General features: G+C 45.9%; 1 protein-coding gene across 1 annotated transcript in view; it reads right to left on the reverse strand.

The window, feature by feature from the left end:
• VPS13C (vacuolar protein sorting 13 homolog C) overlaps positions 1–17937 on the reverse strand; it is a 2437235-nt gene that overhangs the window by 1415570 nt on the left and 1003728 nt on the right. The window contains exons 39-40 of the mRNA XM_086955811.1: positions 15347–15497; positions 11022–11101 (exon numbers count right to left, since the gene is read on the reverse strand). Coding sequence (XP_086811937.1) covers positions 11022–11101; positions 15347–15497 — 231 coding nt within the window. The remainder of the gene's footprint in view (positions 1–11021; positions 11102–15346; positions 15498–17937) is intronic.

Here is a 17937-nt window from a genome sequence, read left to right on the forward strand (position 1 = left end):
AGGGTGCACTATACCATATGAGGGCATAGTTGCATGAGCAATATGCTCCTACAGTGTTTGTGTCCATTCTCCGCCATTGTAAATGCAGTAAAGCCATATTGAGCACATGGGCTCAGTGTTTGTCATTAGGAACTCAATAGCTTCATGATGGCTTTACTGAAAGCTAGGAAGTTTGGTATCAAACGTCTCAGCATAATAAATCCACATTGATGCCAGTGTTGGATCTGTTACAAAATGCACTCAGAGGGCATCCTAGAGATACCCCCCAAAAAACGACCAACTCTGACTGACTCTTGCTAACTGGTCTGCACCAGCTTGCCACTTCTAGACATCTTGCTGACTCTCAGAGATGGGAGCCCTGTCCTCTTGTGGGTCAGAAACAAAGCCTGTTCCAGGTAGAGGTGCTTCACACCTACCCCCAAGCAGGAACAGCATACAAGGGCGGTGAGCCTCAAAAGCCTGCCCACCTGACCAAGCCCAAGCCCCAGGTTTGGCGCCAAGTTTGGTGGGAAAATTAGTAGTCAGGTGAGGTGTGTCCCTTCTCAGCCAGGACCATCCCTAAGGTGTCCTGAGCTGAAGTGGCCCTCTCCATTGAAAATCTTCCATATTAATGGAAAGATTTTAGCCAATAAGGTTAGGGGATGCCACCTCCCCAAAGGGAGGGGACATACAAAGGGTGTAGTCACCCTAAAGGTAAGTAGACCACTGGATGCTACCTGTCAGTACCTGTAGTGCCCCTAAATTCAGTATTTAGGGGCACCCCTCAACTTTGATCCTCAGATTCCTATGATCTAAAAAAAGAAGGACGATGAAGATGCGGTGCAGCAAAGTCTGAATATGCCTACTGACTTGGCCCCAGCCCTAACAGCCTGTCTCCAGCTTCAAAGACTCTGCAAGAAGACGACGCCTGTCCTGCAGCCTGCCACTTCCAGAAAACCAAAGAAGACTGCCTACACTTCAACAGAGACCAGATCTCCTGAGGACAGCACCCTGTCCACAAGCAATCAATTTCAAAGACTCTGGATCCAGATGGAACTGCGACTCTAGCCCACGCTGCACCCAAAGCCTACGGCCGAGTCCGAGTGGTTCACTTGTCCAGTGAAGTCTACCCAGCATTCCTGACCTCAAAACCATCAATGGTTTACCTCTCACGAAGATGTCTGCAGCCTCATCTCAAAGGGTTTCGACATCCAAAGGCACCCCTGCATCCTCACCCGGCCGACTTTGGGGAGCCCAGCCGATGGTGCCCAGGCATCCGCCTACAATGCTGATTTGCACCCTGCACCCGGTTGCCCCTCTGCAGCTGATGGTGTACTCTTGGTGCTGCCTTATGTCCCCTGTGCTTGTCTGAACCCCCGGGGCATGTGTCGTGAAACCGCGGATACCTACCTTCAACCAGCACCTCTTGTGTGTGCAACCAACCTCTATTGACTAACACTGGGCTCAGTGATCTCTGCTCCTGGCCGCCCCAGTGCCTTTGATGGTGCAGTACCTACCTTGATCTGACCCATGCCCAGTGTTAGTCTAAAACCCAGAAGACTGGAAGCCGAGTATTTACCTGTAAAGTGCAGAACTATTTTCCTTCCATAGGATTGCATTGCATTTCTTGAATATTTGCACTATCTTTTACATTGCTAAGTTACTGCTACTGTTGATTGGCACCACAAAGTATTTTAAGTATCACTGTATTCATATTGCTTTTGTAAACACAGTCCTAATGCATCTGAAAAGTATTTCTATTTTGAACTGGTACTTACCTGCAACTGAGTTTCTCTTGGTTCTAGAAATAAAAGTAACAAGGTAATATTTTTATACAGAACAATTGGTCTTGGATTCAGTCTTTAAGTGTGTGTAATTATTTCTTGCCTGAGTGTGTACAACAAATGCTTAACACAGCCTTCTGGTAAGCCTGACTGCTCAACCACATCACCACAAAAGAGAGTAAGGTATTATCTACTTTAGCGTCTGTAAAGTCTCTGGGGGCCACTGAACTCTGTGCACACTATATCTTACTTTGGTATGGTATATACAGAGTCAGCTTCCTACACCCCCACCCCTCCACTCACAGGGATTGGACTGCTGTTGTGTTGTCCACCATTGCAATGTTTACAGTACTTATGGGGATCTTGATGTCTGCCAGTTCTTTCAAAAGAGATGCATTGCTGTTTCCTGGATTTCTTTTGTGTCTACTGTATTTACAGGTGGCTTTGTCCAAGAACGATTGCCCCCTGACTGCGAGAAGAGAAGTTGATGCATGAGTTTGACCTTTGACATTAGCAAAATCATGAGAGTGGGGGGGATGGGTAATAAGCGGATTGTGAAGTCGACAGCTTGGACACTAAATAGGTTATGTCTCTACAGACAATTGGCCTTGTAAGGTCAGGCAAGCAGATAATCTAGGACCCACAATGTCAGCCCCATACACCAAGCTAAAGATGTTATTGTTGTCTTTCAACGCTTATCAGTTACGGTTAAGTAGTATTGACTTCTTAAACCAATATGTCAACAGCCCAAGAGGGAACATTGCAGGTTGGCACTCAGTCAAAACAGCGCAAATAAGCTGCCATATGAACCAGTTGGCACACAGGGAGTGGATTCCGCTTCATGACCATTTTAGATGCTGGTGTGGACCAGGGGCCTGGCACCTTTTCGTGAGCGCTAACGAGATGCACCTATCACTCTCCGACACCAAGCCATGACCTCACTCCTAGACTCTTCAAGGCACAAGTGAGAGAGTTCTGTCTCAGGTGAGTATACTTGCATGCTGTTACATTTACGTTTGAAAATATCTTCCTGGCGGATGTTTCAACCAAGGCAAGTTCCTTACTTGCACACTTTCTAGGTACTAGGCTGAAACTGATTTTTTTTCCTGCTATAGCTGACTGGCTGTAGGAGGCACTTGTCAACACCGAGCAAGATCCTGCCCAAGCATGAGAAATTATGTCAGTTCAATCAATCTAAATTTATAGAGTGCACAGGTACCTCAGCAGAGGTGTCCCAGCGTTAAGTTGCAGATTCACTGTGGGGTTAACCAGAGGGTCAAACAAAGGCAAGCTGAAAAGCCAGGTTTTTTAAGGCCTTCCTAAAGGCCCATTCTGACTCCATCATGGGTAGGTGGTGGGGCATTGTATTCCAGAGTTTCGCATATTTCGCTGTGAACAATCTGCCCCCTATCCAGGCCTTACTAAAGCGGGGGACCCCAAGTAGTCACAGGTGGTTTGATCTCAAGGCCCGGTCTTGTTGGTATCTCTGCCTCAGATAGCTAGGAAACTGATCTCTAGGGGGGAGAGTAGGTTGGCGCTTTAGCTCCCATTGACACCACAGGCGCAGGGTGCCATAAAAGATCTTGATGCTGCGAGCGCGCAGCGGGGCCCGCCGGTGGCGCGCCAAAGGCAAGCCCGTTTGCGCCCGCTACGCTGTCCGGTTGGACTTCGAGAATGTCCCCAGTCGGAATGCGGGCCTCTTTAACTATTCCAGAGAGTTACTTCTACATTTAGGTGCACTTCATGCTGACAAAGGGTCTTTTAGGCTCCTTGAATCAGCAGCCCCCCTTGGTGACTTCTATAACAAGAGTGTATTATCTTGTGCACTCCTCAATGTGAGATCTCTGCCTAAGCACAGTACAGAAATTCAGCTGTTGTTGCTCTCTCATGAGCTCGACCTGCTGTTTCTGACTGAAACTTGGACTAGCCCTGACTGTGATGTCGATTTTGGCTGGGCGTGCCCACCAGGTTATAAAATCCACCATCAACCTCGACTTAGTGGGAGGGGAGGGGGAGTCGGAGTCATCTTCAAAGATATCTGGAAGGTGGGGACCATTGATATGGATTTTTGTTTCTGGGGTAGAGCTCCTAGGACTAACTATAAAGAAGGATTCTGAGCTAATCTTCACTGGGATCGTTTGTTATAGCCCCCTAGGGCATTTAGCACGCAGCAGCAGCAATCCCTGCTGAATGTTCACCACAGATTGGTCATCCTGGGTGACTATAATTTATGGTTAAATGGTTCGCTTGACCCTTGGCTCTATAACCTGCTCAACTCCTGTGAAGGTCTGGGCCTTCGCCAGTTGGTTGCGAAGGCCACTCACAGGGCGGGACATCTTCTTGACCTTATTTTCTCCACCCCCCTCCTCCTGCATATGGGCGAAATTTCACCAATGGACTGGACGGATCACTCGATGATAAAAAATTTCGCTGAACTATAGCCCCTTCAGAGTCTGGTCTCCCGTCCCCGGACTGAATATACCAGCAGAGACTGAAGGGCTCTGACACACTTGAAGAGCTCGGGCCCTGTGTTCGAGGTTGAGGACTGTTTCTCTTCTGATCTGCCAGTCACAGATAACTACGCCTTATTGTGCCATAATATTACATCTACATTAGATTGCTTTGCCCCTTTGAAAACCCACAGGGCTTAGAGCAGAAACTCTGCCCCTTGGTTTAACATCACACTGAGCAAGATCAAACTTACATGTGAACAGGCAGAGAGGAGATGGAGGCGAGGCTATAAGGAGTTCGATAGGCTGCTATGGAAAGAGAAAATTGGGGAGTATAAGATTGAGATTAAAAGGGCAAAAGCTGATCACTTCTCCTCGGTAATCTGTAATGCTTCTAATAGCTCTAGAAGCATATTCAACATTCTGGACAGTCTTATCAACCCTGACTGCTCCAAGAATGTAATTAAACCCTCGCCAGAACTCTGCGAGAAACCAGGCCGGGTTCTTTCAGAAGAAGATACAGCTGATCATTGACGATCTTATGAGTGGTCAGCTAGGTGCAGGGAATCCTGGCCTGGCGACAGATTGCACTATCAAGCACGAGGTGGGCGCCTCAGAGGATGCTGTCAGCGACTTCTGTGACCAAGCTCCGGAATCACTCTGTGGGTTTACACCCCTTACTGTGGAGGAGTTCAACAGCTTGGCACAGGGCATTTCCTCTGAATCCCCCCTTGATCCAGTACCACATAAGATCTGGAAAGAGCACAAGGAAGAGCTGCTCCCCACCCTACGGCTGATTGTGAACCAATCTCTTATCAGTGGTGCGGTTCCTCCTCAATGGAAGCAAGCTTTAGTTTCCCCCTTGCTGAAGAAGCCCTCCCTTGACCCCGAATGTTCTAAAAACTACAGATCTATTTCTCTGTTACCATTCTCGCCCAAGATTGTAGAGCGGGCTGTTAGTATGACTCTCTCTTCCTATCTTGAACATCACAATCTGCTGGAAGAGGCTCAGTTTGGTTTTCGGCCAGCTCATGGGACCGACACAGCCCTGTTGACCGTCATGGACTAGCTTCAGAGGCGAGCAGATAGGGGACAGGTAGCTGCATTGATTCTGCTTGACCTGTCTGCCGCCTTTGATACAGTCAACCATGGGATTCTGTTGAGAAGGCTGAGCGAGTATGTGGTTAGGGGTTCTGCCTTGCGGTGGTTCCGCTCCTTCTTACAGGACAGGCAGCAGGCGGTATCCCTCCCCCCCCCCTTTCAATCCGCCTTTTCCAAGGTGCTGCATAGGGTGCCTCAGGGATCAGCTATCAGCCCGATTCTTTTCAATGTGTACCTTAAACCTCTGATTGAGGTTATCAAGGCATATAATATCGATATTGTAAACTATGCAGACGATACTCAGTTGATCCTGTCATTTGAGGGCGAGGAGTCGACTACAGTGGAAGCTTTTCACAACTGTTTGCAGAACACGGCCCGCTGGCTGCAGGATAACTCGCTACAATTCAATGCAGGAAAGACTGAGGTGATCTTCTGTTCGGCTAACAGGATTTCTCCTCGTCTTCCTAGCAATTTTTGGCCTTCAAGTACTGTGACCTCAATTCAGCCGGCTGCCAGTGTCCGCAATCTGGGCATTTTATTCGAAGACAAGCTCATTCTGGAAAGTCAGGTTAAAAAAACTACTACCTCCTGCTTTGCGATTATCAGATCCCTCTGAAAATTTTTCCCATTACTTCCTTACCAGGTGCGTGCACAAGTGGCCAGATGCACAATTCTCAGTAGGCTTGACTACTGCAATGCTCTCCTGCTGGACTCCCCTAACTTCCTGTTGGACAAATTGCACAGAATACAGTCGACAGCGGCCAAACTAGTATTAGGCTTACCTAGAAGCTCCTCGTATCTGCAGCCTTAGCTGAACATCACTGGCACCCCCTGAGACAGAGAGGGCACTTTAAGTCTCTCTGCCTTGTTATTAAAGCCCTTCACGGGATAGGACCTGAGCGTATGCGCAAAAATTTCAACTGGTACACCCGACAAGAACACTGCGCTCCTCTTCGGCTAGATTAGTCATGGTTCCTAGGTTTTGTGAGGTCAGATGGGGGGGCAGATCATTTGAGGTGGCAGCTGCAAAACTGTGGAATAGTCTCCCTTTGGAAATCAGGTAACTTAGAGAGATTCTTCCCTTTAGAAAAAGGGTAAAAATCTGGCTGTTTCCCAGGACGTAGTGGCCTCTTCCCGGTTTCTTGCACTCGCTCCCCTTGAGTCATGCTTCCAGCGCCAGGATGCCTGCTAGGTGATAGCGCGCTTTACAAATTGAATAAATAAATAAATAAATCTCTGGTGGCTCTATAGGCTAAGGTGAGTGCCTTGAACTCGATCCTCCTATTAACCGGAAGCCAACGGAGGTGCCGTTAATGTGGGGAAATATGATGGCGAAATGGCACTTTCCTAATTAATCTGGCCGCTGCATTTTGAATAATCTTCAATCTGCGAAACAAGTAAGCTGGAAGGCCTAGGTAGAGGCTATTAGAATAGTCAAGCTGGGAAGTTACCAGGGCATGGACCGTAGTTTTCTTGCAGGCCTCCGGCAGGAAGTGAAGACATTTTCTCAATGCTATTAGCTTCCTGAAGCATATAGAGGAGACATGGTATACCTGGGTCTTACAAGAGAGGTTGTTGTCAAATTTGAACCCCAGATTTCTGCCTGAATCCACAGGGACAGGTGGTGGGTTCATTTTCAGAGGGCCAGCACAGATTGATGGTGGTAGTGCCACTTGGCTGAAAAATAAGACCTCAGTTTTCTCTGTGTTTAACTTCAGGCAATTCTCCATCATCCAGGCCGAGATATTATTCAGGAATTGCTTAAAATTGAGAAAGGCAGCCTCCGAGTGTTGTTTAAAGGAAAACACCAGCTGAGTGTCATCAGCATAGGAGACTACGCTCACACCCCAATTCTCAACTAAGGTTGCCAGGGGAGCCAGGTTTACATAGAAAAGAAGCAGGCTCAGCGCTGAACCTTGAGGTACCCCACAGAAGAGGGGTTTCTGGGTGGAGATGTAGGGGCGTATGAATACCTGCTGTGAGCAGTTCTCCATGAACCAGGACAAAGCAGTACCTCAGTTAGTGTACATATAGTCCCTGGAGCCACTTAAGTCCTAAATTCTACATGCCTATAGGGGCAGAAAGTTTCATGACGGAGCCATTTTTTAAATCTTACATAAAAAACGAAAGAAGTACAAATACAACATTATGCGACTCAACCTCAGGAAGGGAGATGGGAGAGACTTAGCAATTTATGGGAGCTGGAACACTCATCAGAACAAATGTTACCAAAGGAAATGACTATGTTTTTGTGATCATTTATATTTCTTAATGAACCACTCTCCAAGTAACATCACAGGTGGAAATTGAGGATAGTGCTGCAAAAATAAAGAAAGTACTGCCCTAGTATATTGAATGTGCTATTTTTACTCAAATTTGAACAGTAACATTTTGTGAAAGAATGCACAGAAGAGTAACTTCCAGCTTCAAACACTGAGTATAACAGTGCACTTATCAAAAAGAGTGATGCAATCATTACTCATCTGCTAGTGTGGGCTCTTAATGTCCCAGAATGTGTCTTATTAGATTTGTCATAATAGTGCCAAACTGTCAGAGAAATCAACCTGGAACTAGATTGTTGACAAACAGCTTTTACTAACTTACTTCCCTCCAAGCTTATCAATAAATTATCATTTAGTCTGAAAGTATAGAGTTATTTGAATGTAGTAGTTGATGGCCTCTCTTGGATCTAATATGTGAAGCCTCTTCTTCCTCGTTAGAGGGATGAAGAGAAGGTGCAAAGGAAGCCAGAAAAAGACCTTAAAAACATTTAATTATAAAACCACCTTTGCTCAAAGGGAAGCAATTAGGGAAGAAGTTAAAAAGGAACACGGTTTGGTTTTCTGAAAGGGCGAAAAGATTTAGAAGATTGCAACTTAAAGAACTAGGCATGGATATTCTTTCTTTAAATCATTCAAAGAGAGCATTTGCTTTTTTTCAACCAAAGATTTGTTCGCCAACAAAAGGCATATCCATTAGTGTTTTGAACATCCATGGAAAACCCCATAGATGGGAGCCAGGCATACTTTTGGAGGGTTACACTTGAACCCTTAGCCCCAACTCTAGATTCAGCAGTGTCTAACACAGCTTTTATGATATACTTGGAAACATCTTTTCCTTTTTTAACCACTTCCAAAAAATGGTCTCTTAAGCAGTCTGGTAAGTTGGGTGCAACTGAGGCCGCTATATCCCAGACTCCATGAGTGTAACAAGCAAGAAAACAAGCCACATTATTAGATCTGAAGGCAAAGCTTTCTGCTGACTTACCTTTCATCCATAGTCGCCAGTGTTTTGTCTCTACCTGGTGGAAGATTTTGGAATGCACCTGGGTTAAGTTTTGAAGTGGAGGAACTCTGGACCAAACATTCTAGGGATGGGTGATTAGACAGGAAAATAGCATCACCAGGTGCTGGCCTATACCTGAGAGCAATAGCACTATGAACTGCTAAAGCGGCTGAAGGTTTTGACCATGTTTCCTTAAAGGCTTCCGGCAATGCTTCATTACATGGAATCAAGGGTTGACTGGTAGAGGGACGACTGTCGGTAGAGGCATATTCAAGCACCTGTAATGATTATCTCATTACAATATGGAATGACAATCCCTGGTGGAGCAGGACATGAAGATGTATCCACATCGATGTCGGGGGATGTCCCCTCTCTGTTAGTTCTTGAAAAGCAAATGTATCAGATGAAGATCATCAGTATCATCTCCTAGCTGATCACCCAAATCTATGTCTGCTTGGAAGGGATGCTCCTAAGCTACCTTTGCTCCAGTTAACATAAGGTTCTCTTCTTGGCACCATCCATAAACGGATGGCATCAGTGAGGAACCAAGAGGAACCCCGAACTGAGGATGCCCTGGGAAAAATCTGTATGGTGCAAAAGGTAGGGTTGGTACTATATCAAAAAGCCCACTGACTTGTCTCATTGGGAAAGCCAGAGCATCAGCGGGAACAATTGCTCTCTTGAAGATATCCGTCTTGGCTTGCATGAATCTAGTCTGATCCACTCCTCGCCGAGAGTACAAACATTGATTGAAATAGTGGAGGTAAAGATGGAGGTGGTGTTGATGGAGTTTCATTCATGGCCACCAGAACAGCACCTATGATATCTCCACCAACATCAGCTCAGAACTGGTTGGAGCTGAAGAGAATCACATGTACTTTTGGGCCTACAAGGTGGAGAAGTAGTACGCTGCTTCTTATGCTAGCGCTTCTCCGCAGAAGAACTGTTGAGACGCCAATCTTGAGGCATTATAACTCTGATGATAGCATCACTACTCCACGTGTGACATCATAGCAGAGTGGATGTGACCTGCCAGTGCCAGAGAGTTAAAGCAAAAGATTTTACAGGTCTGGGGCTGTATTACGAAAGTGACCCAGGAGTGCAACAGGTGTTGACACTCACTTTTGTATTACAGAATGGGAACCAGACGCTTGTGTGGTCCCTTCTGTATTACTGAAAATGCGGGCACACATACAATGCCAGCGCTACCTTAACCCCTTCGCTGCTGGCCCATTTCCGCCGCTGTGCGGTAAACAAACGAACAGGGGCGGGCCATGACGAACCCCAGCCGTCATCAGCACACGAGCACCGTAGTGCATGACGGCTGGGGTTCGTCATCAGCATACAAGGGGTTAAGCGCGTACTCCCTCAATTGCATGGGGGTGCGGTCCCATGCAAATGAGGTACTCCCTTTGCCTCTGTACCCACGTGGCAAATAAGTTGTCTGGGGATGAACTGACGGAGCACCATCTAAAAGGTGGCACACTGTCAGTACCCCCCCCCCCTGACAGCAGTCCTTTGGAGGGGGAAATGGGGCCTTTGGACCCCCAGACAACCTGTCACTCACTGCACCAGCTTGCAAGGTGATCTCTGATATCCTTTAAAAATGCAAGCAGGCTTCCGCCTGCACTTTGAAAACACAGAGCGGCTTCAAAGCATTGGCTCTGTTTTTCACCTGAATGCACTGCCCTGTGGGCAGCGCAAGTTCGAGACTGCCCTGGTGGCAGCGCATTCCATGTCAGAGGGTGCATTTTCCCAGGTTTGCGCCCAGCGTATCTGTTTTAAGGTGCACCAGGCACAAACAAGGAAACTGTGCCCTTTACATGATAGGAAGCCTGTGTCTGCACCTTGGAATATTCATAGGTAAGGAATCTGCAGGTAGAATTATCCATCAGAACAACAACGTTTACAATTAATTACATACTAACTTCAATTTGTACATCTCAGTGAATCCTTCAGGAAATATAGATCAAGCAATATATTTATTTGTAATGCATCTTCTATTAAGGGCTGTGGTTTTAAATGGTATTCATCTGTGCACTATGAAGAGGGCTCTTGTGCTAAATATCACATAGTGACAGATCTTTAAATGGACTGGGTTATGTGTGTTATGTTATTTACCAAATCATTTTCAATCCCTCTGCACTTACCTTCAAACCATAAATAACAAACTGAATTTACAAGTTAAGGGTAAAATAAAACCATTAGCACCACAAACAAAATAAGAGGGTAGAGGTTTACTCAATTTAATCTGGTAGAACAAGGTTCAGAATGAAATTTAGCAGATTGAGAATATAGAAATGTTTGAAATAGTTGCGCGAAAAGGAGTGTTGGATTACTGGATAAATAAATATATTATACAGTCTAGAGAAATATTAAACACACGTCTTCAAACACTGAAATATACTCAATAATACTGAACCTTGAGGTATTCCATTTTCAAAAGATGTTCTCCAGATTCATCAGAACAGTTGATTATGTGCAAAGGTCTGCCTTTTAAATCTACAGAAAAAAACAAAGAAGCGCATAGTGATTACAAAATGGCATATAATAACAGGACGGCCATTGTCTTCTGCATGTCATCAAAAGGGAGCCAAGGGAAAGACTGTTTTCTTGAACTTCCAACAGGGACATCCAAAATGATTATTTCATAGGCTTCTACAAAACTGATGTTTGGGGTACCACTGATGTTGCTAATTTGCATGTGGGAGAGACTAAGTGGATTTTTGCAGGTGCTTTACAGGCGATACCCATGCTACATCACATTTTAATTGCCATTATGAATTGGGCTTTGACAGTTTAAAGGGAAAGGTTAAAGTAGCTCTCATTCCTTTATGGATCTCAATATCGACAAATCCAAGAGTTAGCCTGAATCAGAAGGTCATAAATAATTGTATGGAGAGGGATTTAAGTCACTAATCTTCTTGGCTCAGGTATGGGAAATCTCCAGCTATGGAATTTGACCTCTCAGAGGTTTATTATGCCCTGCTGACTTTGACCAAGCAGGACAGGAACTGAGCTAAAAGAGATTTTTAAGTCTAGACGTCGGTTCATTGAGAATACTGGACTTGAGGAACCAACTTTTTGCTTGGCACATACTAAATGTCCGATTTAGAGTTTAGCGGATGGGTTCATCTGGCACAAACATGACAGATATTCCATCCGCCTTATTACAAGTGCTAATAAGGCGGACGGGATATCTGTCAACTATGTGATGGGGTAACCCATCTGCTAAACTCTTACTTAGGTCCAACAATTGTAATTCCAGTATTACCCATGAGAAACATGTTAATTGTAGGGTAGCATTTTTATCCCTACAGCTGCTACGTTCTCCTTTGATTTATTTTCCTGTGAGGAAAATAGCAACCCTCTAGTGTCTATGAAAGCACGTAAAGTAATGGTTATGGCTTATGTATGCAAAACGATGGCTTACGCTGATAAGCACCAAGGTGCTCAAGACACACTCTGAGGAAGGAACCAAGTTCTTGTTAAGCAAAAGCAGACGTGCAAGACTGATGCTCCGTTTGGTGCTGAACATGTAAGAGTTGTGGCGAGCATAGGACATTTGGTTATTGCCCAATAACCTGGAAAATCAATAACAAGAGACTCGGAGCACATCCAGTATTTTCTTCGATGTTTGTCAGCTCCAAAACTCACGAGTGAGGCGAGTCCATCTGCATGCCCAAGTCAAGCATCCAACTCTTCTCCAAATATGCCAGATGAAGGCGCCCCTACTCTACCACATACAACTAGCTTTGGAGGACTGGTACGAGCACCTCAACGACTCATCAGGGAGTTACGATGTACATATGTCACAAGCTAGTTGAATGAGAGGCAACATATACAAAGCAAAACAATGTGTAAAACATTCAAAAAGACAATAGAATCAAGTGCAGCTATTCGTCTTTTTATTTTCAGCTGTTCAGAGCATGCAGATGTTGAAACCAGCCAACACGTTTCACCCAAACATGGGCTGCTTCGGGGCAGTAATGGCATACACCATTGAGCAAACTTTTAGTTCTTTATCAAAGACTACATGTATATTTCACCCCCTTTTCTGAATTGTTTTGTCCACCATAAGCGTGGAAGGGTATACTCAGATGTGAGTCCCTTGCTCACTGCACCATCAGGATTCAAGCAAGCCGGGCCGAAGACGGCTGTAATGCCAGAAACTGGTCCCCGGTAGCTTGTTTCCTTTCCAGTATAAGAATTGGCTTGGTAGTTTGGTCTGCCCTGTTCCCATGATGCACTGGGCCAGGGACAGACCAATTTGCATGTAGCCAGGTTCTGAGCTGGGATGGTGCAGTGAGCTAAAAAACTAAAAAACGGTGATGGATCAAGCCCTGATCTGTTGACTGGGTACGAGTGTTCTGTTTAATTCAGATACTCTGTCCATCACCACCCCCTTTTCTGAATTGGTTTGTCCACCATAAGCGTGGAAGGGTATACTCAGATGTGAGTCCCTTGCTCACTGCACCATCAGGATTCAAGCAAGCCGGGCCGAAGACGGCTGTAATGCCAGAAACCGGTCCCCGGAAGCTTGTTTCCTTTCCAGTATAAGAATTGGCTTGGTAGTTTGGTCTGCCCTGTTCCCAGGATGCACTGGGCCAGGGACAGACCAATTTGCATGTAGCCAGGTTCTGAGCTGGGATGGTGCAGTGAGCTAAAAAACGGTGATGGATCAAGCCCTGATCTGTTGACTGGGTACGAGTGTTCTGTTTAATTCAGATACTCTGTCCATCACCACCCCCTTTTCTGAATTGAATTTTTAAGATGGTGGCGCTCCCGCGCCTGAAATACCAACTGCAAAATCATCCACTGATAATCTCGCCCGGTTGGTTCCGGCGCCTTAACTCGGCGCTGAGTGGGTTCTTGTGGGAGGGGGCGCCGCTTAGGTGGCTCTGCGAACGTGCTTTCTATCGACGTATACTAGGGGTTTAGCCACATCAGATGTCCTATCGTATTATCAGGCGTCCCACCTCTTAGTATTAAATGACTGGTGGTATGCGGACAGGAGTGACCCTGCATATGCAGTTGAGAGGGCCTTGATGGGCACTGCGTCCGTTCATTCACTCCTATACTCAGCACCGCTCAGGAAGTCCCTTCCTTCCATCACGCAGGTGGTGTTTCAGGTGTGGAGGCAGGCTCTGCATAGGATGGGCTGGAGGAATGTTCTTACTCAAGAAACCCCGTTGTGGCGCAATGGCCGGTTACCCCAGATGGACAACCTGATGGGCTTCCGGGGATGGGATGCGATCGGCATCTCTACCCTAGGGGACGTTATGTCAGAGTGTGTGCTCAAATCATTTGATAATTTGCGGGACGAGTTTGGGATGCCACGTACTCAATTTTTTTAATATCTCCAATTACGTCATGCCCTAACACCATACATTGCGGGGTTGGAGCGGCTCCCTGAGTTTAGTCCGCTGGAAGCTAAAATCTTTATGGGGGAGCAACCTGATAAGAAACTGTCACGTATCTACCAAACTCTGGTGCGACACTGCTCCTCAGACCTGCAACGACTTAAAACTGCATGGGAACAGGACGTTGGGGAATTAGATGAGGAAGATTGGGTGGAGGCACTGGAGGGTCCTAGAGGGGCGGCAATATCCACACGCCTGCGACTGGTCCAATTCAGATACCTACACCGCACATATTACACTAGAGAGCGCTTGTGGAGGGCGGGTTTGGTAGAGTCTCCTGACTGTCTTCGGTGCGGGACGGAGGTAGGAACGTTGCTGCACACAATCTGGGACTGTAGGGCATTACGGAGATTCTGGGATGGAGTGTTCCAATGTCTAGATGAGGTTCTGGCCTGGGTGCTTCAGATGGATCCTAAGCTGGCCCTGTTACATGTCATGGCTGGGGTAGGGGGCAATAGGTATAAGCGCCATTTACTTGTACTGGGGCTAACGCTGGGGAAGAGAGAAATTGCACGATCATGGAAGGCGCCCGAGCTCCATCGCTTGTGGCCTGGAAAAATGGGATGGACTTCGGTATGAGGCTGGAACAACCCATATTTATTGCTAGGGGCTGCCCTCGGAAGCACTACAAAATTTGGAAGAGGTGGGCGGACAATCGTGGACTGGAGCTGGATCTGCCACCTGAGGACAATGCCCTCCAGCCCCTTTGATAGATCAACAGCCATGATAACACTGTTGGCGCATTGGTGCGCACAGCATACTTTACACTTGATGTACAGGTAGAGCAGGCAGCGGCGCGCGGGGGGTGGGCCTTGCGGGTGGGTGGAGGGGGGGGCGGGGGGGTTTATAGCTATGCTTTTTCTGTTTGTAACTAGGTTTCATTATAGAAATGACTGACATTGATATTGCTAAATTGATAATGGCGATTGTCTCTGGATGGCAGAACATTGCATAACATGTGCTTCTTTTGCAGTCAATAAAATCTGTTTAAAAAAAAAAAATAGTTTAAAAAAAATGACCAGGAAAACATTCTTGAATCCTACATTGCAGCAGGTAGAGTTTGAACCCAATGTAGATTCAACTCCCCTCATTGTCAGAAAGTGGTGAATGTTTTAGAGCAAACACACGAACGCAGCATACCAAAAATAGAAAACATTTGTCTTATGTGCACTGAGTCATCAAAGATCTGAACTAACATTTAGCTGGAGTTAGAAGGCTGACATATTTAATACAAATACATGTTAGAGAAATCAGTTTACATCCAAGGAGAAATGGTATTCACCGTAAAATTCAAGGCACTCACCGTAAAATGCATGGCACTCACCGTAAAATGCATGGCACGTCAAGGAGATGTTTTTTAGATATGCTGTGGCACTCAAGTCTTGGTTTCGAACTCTGGTTTGAGTTCCGAGTTGTAATATTTGTAGGACATGTAAAGGACGCGCATTTTCTTCCTTTGTTAATGTTACCACAACCTGTTGGTAAAATAATAGCATATACATTTTCTTACCCTTAAATATTTAGCTCATATGAGCTAAAAGTGATCAACTGTTTTCAAACAATACAAGTTTGTTTTCTGATACTCTTGCTGCTTATAAAAGAAACAAATACGATTGCAGAAATTACTACCAAAACCGATAGTTTGAGAGAGCGCAAACTGACCTTAATGTATAAGTACATCACACTTACACGTAGTAAGCACAAGTCATGAAGAGAAATGCCATGAGTGCTGATATTATATGCATTTATATTCTGAAATGTGCAGTTGACTTAGAGATTTAAGTAGAAGTGGAACTAATGCAGAGATGTGTGAAATTATATAACTTTATTAGATGTGATTAATCCTGAATCCATGTCGGGTAGCTGCTAAAATGTAAGATGGCATGTGGTTAAACGTAGAACGTGGTAGGCCTCAGGGCCAGAGTTGGAAGGGATGGGAAAGGTGTTTGTTTTCCCGACATGGATTGCACTAATGTCTTTTAGTAGTAGCATTAATGGGCCATATTTTATAGATGTGTTTACCGAATTATAGAATAGAGTATTAACATGCTACTAATTAATGAAGGATTTGAATGGTATAATCATTATGAGAAATGCTGTAGGCCTGAAATGTTTATAGACATTGATTTATACGTATTGGTCTGGGCCGAGAAATGTTGCAAACTTTTGTTGGAAGCTATGAGAATTGGGATCTTGGCTGCAGATGTCTGTCTGCAAGAGAAAGGGGGGATCCAATTATAAATGAAATGAATAGAGGTTTGTTCAGGAGACGGCCCAGACACAGAGGAGGGTTCCGGAATGTTTTAAGGGGTATCAGCGGGCCGGAGAAGAGTCTGAGAAGCAAGGTCAACTCTAACGCACGAGGCCTCATCATGGAAAAAGCCTGAAGATACACCACGTGAGGGGCGTCTCACGAGGGGCGTCTCAAACGATGTTGTATGTTTTGTATTAGGGACAGCACCCCGAGGTGGAGTTAGAGCAGATGCCTGAGGACCCTTTAGAGAGCGGATGGGTAGGCAGAGAGGGGTCATGACTGGAGAACTATAGGTTTTCACCAAGAGACTAAGAGTGGGTGACTTCCCTAGGGGGTCATTCACTGCTGACACCTTTTGATAGGTTGAGACCTTGTTAAGTAGGGATACCATCCAGAGCAGGGTAGGGACAGCCTAACCTGTGTTTTTCCTCCAACTTTAAATGACGGAGAGATCTCAATACGTGTCAATGCTTATAGCTTTGTTATACTTAGAACTTGTACTCGTAGTCTTCTTTGCTCGTCTGAGGGTTTTCAGAGAGCACATGTATGTAGTTGGGCCCGTGTATCTTGTGAATCTCATTCTGAGATGCCTGTACTTGCAGCTTATCCTAACTATATAATAAACCTTTGAAAGCTAGAAGTTGTTTGTGATCTTTCAGAGCGGAGTCCGTTATTGGGTGAACTAACTTGGTAAGAGATGCACTTTCTTCCCTCAATGACAGGCAACAAAGGTTCAGTCGACCAGAACGGGGTTTTAGATCAATAGTGATAAGGTATCGATCAAAATCTCGCCCCAGCAGTTGGTAGCTATAGAGGATGGTTGCCTTCTTGAGGAAGGTGATCTAGGCCAGGTTAGATTACCCCAAGGCCCCTAGAGATCGATGATCGGAAGAACCGCCCGCCGAAGAAGGTCCGGATGACGTGAGACAGAAAAGCAGCAGTATCGGTCGAGAGTGAGTATAAAGGGTCATGCGTGCTAGATTGCGGTGTTTTCGTACTGTATCTATGTTGTAATGTCTGGCGGAGTTGAATGTCTGTAGAGTGACTGTGGAACAGGTTGTGAGCGCGCGCAACCGGTGGAAATCTTAAGTTCAAGGAGAGCTTAAGTGGTTCGGGTGTATCGGACATCCAAAGTAATTGTCAACCAGTGTGAAGGGGGTCATGAGGTACCATTGATCACCCGAAAGACCGAGATAGGGGGAACGTAAGAGTGAGTGCGTGAGTAACGGACGCTGGTCGGAGGTTACTGTGTGTGTAAGCAACCTATCAGAGAGACGATAGACATTTCTTCAGTTGTGTTGACAATTACAGATAGACTGTGGACGTACAGTCGAGGGAAGTGACCGCTTGGTCGGAAGTAGTCATTTTTCAGGGTATGAATGGGACGCATGCATGACCGGGAGAAGAGCGGAGAAAGGAGGGGTGCTGCTGCGAAGCGGAGACGAGTGACGTCAGAAAGTGCCGCGCTGGGATTGGCCGGCCGGAGAAAGACCGCGCTGCGATAGGCTAGCTAGCAAAGCCGCGCTAGGATTGGTGGATTAGCATCAGGAAGTAAACAGGGTATTGAGGCTGGAGTTTGTGCGTATAATCATGAAGTGTTTTAAATGGTTGAGAGCGGCGTTTAAAAAAGAGAGGCGGGGATCGTATGAAGGGGAAGAAGC

Source organism: Lissotriton vulgaris, chromosome 2_1 (assembly GCF_964263255.1).
Source record: "Lissotriton vulgaris chromosome 2_1, aLisVul1.2, whole genome shotgun sequence".
NCBI classification, from domain to species: domain Eukaryota; kingdom Metazoa; phylum Chordata; class Amphibia; order Caudata; family Salamandridae; genus Lissotriton; species Lissotriton vulgaris.